We start from the raw sequence: 6,000 nt of genomic DNA, 5'->3' as shown, positions 1-6,000 counted from the left end.
GAACCTTTTCCCTATCTAAACAACCCACTCACTCATCACCCACTCACTCATCACCATTCACACCACAAGTGACAAAATGGACTTCAGTGACTTCAGGATATTTTAAATCATCAAGTTTAGTTTACATTTTTATACAGGCGGAAATCTACAGACTTCATACTGCTGGGCCAGTTATGGTTAAAATATGATATGGTCTTGCAGGCCAGCTATAACTGTACCACGGGCCAGATTTGGCCCCTGGGCCTTTAGTTTGACACCCTTGATCTAATGTTTTAAACTGAAATGTAAAAATTATTTTAGTTAACTGAAAAAACTAAGCTATACAGAAAAAGAAAGCAAACTAAAACTTAATTTTGTACACACAAATCTAACCAAAATAAAATTAATAACAAAATCTCCATAGTTTTAGTGTTTGACAGCAGCAGACTAACAAACATGTACACCCAAGCCTGGAGAGTAAAATGGTGTGACATGATTGAAGAAGACGTAACATAATGGTTCATTCTAGGTCTTGAGTTGTATTCTGAAATTCAGCTCAATAAAATGAAAGGTTAAGAGTATCCTGTTTGAATGTGATTTTAAAAAGATGTTTCTACGACTTTCTCCGACCCTGTGAGTATCCAGTCTGAAAAAAAAAAAAACTAACAAACCAACAGTTTAAACTGAACTGAAATTCAAAACAAAAGTAAAATAAAACTAAAATCATATATATATGTGTGTGTGTGTGTGTGTGTGTATAAAGTGTTTTGAGCTTGAATTATGCACACTCATGGCCACAATGTGAATGCAGCACCATCAGCAGCAACTGCAAATACTCCACAGGTCAAAAGCAACATTCAAACACATTTTTGTCCATACTTTACTGTGTGTGCAGTATCAAAACATATACAGTAGGTGTAACCAGTTTAGGGCTGTTCAACTTGTCAGAAAACATGAAGGACCGGGCACATACGTGAAATATTTGGCACATACAGTACATAACAAATGTCATAAAAAAAAAGAAAACTGCTTGCAAAAGGGATATAAAAAGTTCCTCTTACTGCCCGAGGCAAAGAAGTAGCCTTCACTGAGCTGACTTTTCACCACGCTGAGGTTATAATCGGAGGTAAATACGTGTTTCTGGTGATGAACTCAGCTCTGGGCCGGCTACGCTAAGGCAATTCAACGGTTGCTAATGCCAAATCTAAACACAGGGAATTCAAATTAAGACACAAAGAGTTCATATTAAAACTTTAAGTCTATCAGGGTTAATTTACAACTCCCTTAACATGTTAAACTGTCTATTGCCTTTAAACGAGAGTCAAACCAAGACAAAGTACACTAACAAGTCTGATTATCATATTTGTGCCTGCAGAAATGTACAAATGACAGCGTTTCATCTGTGCATTCAGCTCACACAATTGAAAGAAAGTAAGAAATCCAGTTCTCTCCTTGCAACTTCATCGACTTTGTGTTATGAGCTCCGGCTGCTGTGCAGCACAGAATACATGGTATGAATGTGTGTTGCATTTTGAGAAATCAAATTTGAATTACACCCATGGCTGCCTTTGTTCCCTGGGTGTTTCATCCCAGATGGTCCCAATCTGTGACAAAGCAGTTTGTAGAGATAACAAACTGCTGTGTTTTGTTCACTGTTGATAATTACATTGAAATACAGAGTTGTGATTCTCCAAACTTCTGGTACCGTCCTCTAAAATACAAGCTATCAGTCCGCTGTTATCACAGCAGAGCTCCACATTTTAGGCTAAAAGGTTATTCGGTTTCTGCTGATGGTGAAACTAAAAGATTGATACCACAGACATGTCTGCACCCTGGCAGTAGATACAGTATGAAGCAAGAAGACTGATGCTTAGCATGAAGACTTGGAAACAGGAGGTTCAGCCAACAGTTGAACTTTACATAAATTATGGAGCAAAAAGAAAGGTTTGAGCATTTCACAGGGGATATTTGTATAACTGAGAACGACAAGTGGACATGTGATCTGATGCAGTATTACAGATATTTTTAATAGACAATCAAAAGTGTTTCATTGCCAACTTTATATTGAATTTTCATTCAATAAAAGCAACACAGATATTAATTATGATGACAATTAAAGTTCTTTATGGACAGAAGATTCATTAGCAAATATCAGAATTGCTGTTAGTTCATCTCCATGTCTTTTTCTCTTTATTCACTATTAAAGCTAGACTCAGAGTTGGAAAAATTGTGCCTGTGTAGGAGAGGATTGTATTTCTCCTGAGTGGGCGTGGCTTCATCTCATTCAACAGACACGTCCAGCAGATTTTACTGCCTCATTTTTCGTGATTTTGAAGCTTAATTTTATAAACTTATAGATGGTTTATTTCTGAAATTTGACCTGCAGGTTCATAACACAGTGCTCTATCATACACCAAACCGAAATATAGATTTATTTTCACCCTACAGCAGGGGTGTCAAACTCAAGGCCCGGGGGCAAAATCCGGCCCACAAGATGATATTTCTGTTGTAATTGGCCCATCAGTATGAGGTCTGCAGATTTCCTCAAGTATAAAAATGTGAACATATCCTTGATGATTTAAGATATCCTTGTTAAGTGAAAAAATCTGAAAAAGTAAGGAGTAAAAGATAAGAAGCCAGGAATGTGGGAAAATAAATAAATTTGTTTTAATTTCACATTTTCAATTTTTGGTCAAACAATTAGGACTCAAACTTAGGATTTTGACTTTTAATTTCATACTTTGAGCATTTCAACTCATAATTTTGACTTCTCATGTAATATTTTGAGCTTTAAGATTTTTTTATTTTTCACTTTTTTACCCAATTATTTTGTATTTAATCTGATATTTTCAACTCCAAACTTTGATTTCATAATCCCATAGTTTGACCTTTTAGACTAATAATTTAAAATTTTGAATGATATTTTGACTTTAATTTCATGATTAAAAATTTTATTTCATATTTTGAAACTCATGATTTTGACTTTCTTTCTAATATATTTGCCTTAAAAAAAACTTTTAAAAAAATCTTTTTGAACTAATAAATGTACTTTTCTCAGACTGTGAGCCTTTAAACTGATCCTTTAAACTTTTTAAACATCAAAATCATTTATCATCAGTGCTTTTTTTTTTTTTTTTTTTCATATTTTATTACTGGTGAAATGGGGTTGACAGTTTCTGGTTAAAAAGGTGACCCTGTTGGGCCCTCAGGTTAGACCTAAATCCAGAAGTGGTGTAAGTGCTGTAAAACTTTGATGTTGACCTGTTTTCAGAACCTTTTGCTGTTTCTCAGTGCATTTTTAGAAATTGCAGACACAGCAGTACCCTGTGGTTGCCTGTAGTGTGTAGCAAAAGTCTAATAATGCATTAAAGACTGCACAATCAGTTGTTTAAAAGGCTAGCAACTGGTCAATGTTACTAAAAACAATGAGTTGCTAGCGCAAGAACGGCATGCATTGTTTTTCCAACTCATCGTGGTTGTGACAAAAGGAACACAAATAACTGGGAAATCAGTTTTTTCAGATGAACGTGACGTCATTCCCAGTTCCGATGTCCGACTTCCTAAGTAAGCTGAAATGCCGCATTCGTGGTAGAGTTAAACATCTTTCAACCAGGGAGCCAGGGTTCAATCCCCAGCTGTGCCAATGTCTCCTTGAGCAAGACACTTGACCCCGAAGTTTGTCCAAATATGAATGGGATTAAGTAACATTGGTGGCCCCTTTACACAGCAGTCTCTACCACCAGTGTGTTAATGGCTGTGAGTGGGTGAGTGTGACTTGTGGTGGAAGAAGCTCTTTGAGTGTTGAGATGACCAGAAATGTGCTACAGTGCTGATAAAAAGTATTCACCCCCTTTTATTGGTTTTATAAATCAATCATCAAGTCTCCATGCTTAGCTAGGCTAACCTCAGGGTAACTGTGGGCTCATTCTACATGAGAGTGGTATCAATCTGACTCCTAAAAGAAAGCAGATAGTTATTTTTACCAAAAAGTGAGAAAAATCTGATTATCATTCCCTCAAAGGAAGATTATTCTTTAAATTGTCTGTGCAGGATTGACTCCACAGCAGTTAATAAAGGGACTTTCTCTTTAATATTTAATTTCCTAGTCTCATGGATGAATAAGAGAGCTATGCCTGGATATGAATGTGCATCTGTATGAACACAAGCACAACCTAAACCTAAAACAATCATGACAGTAAAGCACATGTTATTATTTCTGCTGTAAGGTTAATTCACACCATCTCTTCTCCAGGAACAAATGTATTTATTACCGCATACAGAAGCTGCTAATAGTGCAGCGAGCAGGACGAATAAATCCTGCCTAATGGCTGAAAGTCAGTGAGAAGAGATAAAAACCCAATGATTTTTCATGTCGTTGGTACAACAAATGGCTGTTTTATAAATGTACCTCAAAGCTCTGAATGAGAACAGCCATAATCAGTCAAAGCCAGGCTCTTCTTTTTTCTTGTATAAATCATTATTCCCTGATTATTGTAGCAGATAGTATCTACCCCTCCAGAGGAAGGCACTATGAATGGTTTGAATGTCCTTGGATTTCATCAACTGGATTTGACTGATGGCTGGATAAAAACGAGCCGTACTCTCCTACAACACAAGTCCTAAGTCCTCCTCCTGATTGAGAAGTTTCAGGGAGCAGTAGAAAGCACATTTCCCTCTTTGTCTCCAAATCAACACATAGTCCATCCTCCTCTGTGCTCGGCATGTTAAAGGGAGTCAGTACTGTGTTGTATTCTCATACCTGAAGTCTCCAAGGCAGAAATCTCTTCTCGCCACGGGCCTGTCCTCTCCGTTTGTCTTCAGGTAACTGCTTCAGTTTATTTGGTGTTACCTTCATATTTATGTTTCCTTAGTTGAACTGTTCCTGCAGAGTGCTAAAGGTAGAGATAGCCCACCCAGTATACGATGTTAAACAGTAAGAACGAGGTGGGAAAAAAGACACGTGAGTACGTGTCCAGTTCAAGTAAATCTATGTGGACTCGTCCTTTCCTCCACCCTCCTCCTTTACACTCCTCGAAACAGCAGAAGAAACTCTGGCAGTCCTTTCCGTCCAAACACTCGTAGACACAAGCGTCTTCAAAGTCCTGCCAGTACAGGGAGTTATTTAACGCGATGGTGGTGTGTGGAGGTCTCACATCCAAGACTGAATAGTTCTGCAAGACAAAGAAGAGACATGAACAAAGAGGCACAAGAAAACAGGCTTATAATTCAGTGGCTTCTAAAAGTTTAATTTCTGTTTGAAACTTTTTGTTAATATAGTCAAATGTCTATAAAATTTTTTGTTCTGATTCCCAACAATTTAAATTTGTATTTACTCCCAGGCTAACATCAACTCTGACTGCTGTCTTCTAGGAAGTTGTAGTAACAGTTTATTTTAATGGTCCCTAATTACCTAGTCATTTTATAGAAATAAGTCATAGTTATCTAGTTATTTCCTCAAGAATAAAATGATTACTTTGTAATAAGTTGGTATTTTACCAAGTTATAACTTGGAAATATGGTAATATTAAGGAGGTATTTACCTGGTAACAGTGTATTTATAATCAAGTAATTCCTTGTAATACAGTGGCACTTCTCTGGTGATTAGATGATACTTTATACCCTAACCCTTAACTCTAACCCTACCCCTTAATCCTAAACCTAAAAACACTTTAAAATTATTTAGGATGGACTCACTTTTCATGGGCCAAAATAAAGAAGTTTCAGTGAATTATTAAGTGACTTATATAGAAAACTATCATCTTACTTCTTAGACATTACATGGTAAAATACCACCTAATTACCAGAGAATAACCACAATATAACAAGGATTAGGGTTAGGATTAGGGTGAGGGCAAAATAACTCCTAAATACCAGAGAATTACAACAATATCACAAAAGGGTTAGGGTTAGGGTAAAATGCCATCTCATTATCCAGACAATTGCAAGAATATTACAAGGAAATACTTAATAATTAGTACATTGTTAAATGGCTAATACTTACTTGATAATACCAAGTTATAA

The 6,000-nt window shown here is 36.5% G+C and overlaps 1 protein-coding gene across 1 annotated transcript in view; it reads right to left on the bottom strand.

Annotated features, from left to right (window-relative positions):
* Nucleotides 1-4,714: 4,714 nt before the first annotated feature.
* Nucleotides 4,715-6,000, bottom strand: part of LOC121512402 (gamma-aminobutyric acid receptor subunit gamma-3) — a 135,591-nt gene continuing 134,305 nt past the window's right edge. The window contains exon 10 of the mRNA XM_041791659.1: nucleotides 4,715-5,150. Within this exon, the coding sequence (XP_041647593.1) occupies nucleotides 4,872-5,150 (279 nt within the window). The 3' untranslated portion in view covers nucleotides 4,715-4,871. The remainder of the gene's footprint in view (nucleotides 5,151-6,000) is intronic.

Source organism: Cheilinus undulatus, linkage group 7 (assembly GCF_018320785.1).
Source record: "Cheilinus undulatus linkage group 7, ASM1832078v1, whole genome shotgun sequence".
Taxonomy (NCBI): domain Eukaryota; kingdom Metazoa; phylum Chordata; class Actinopteri; order Labriformes; family Labridae; genus Cheilinus; species Cheilinus undulatus.
Note: the sequence above shows the minus strand (reverse complement) of the source record. Positions and strands in the feature narration are given on the sequence as shown.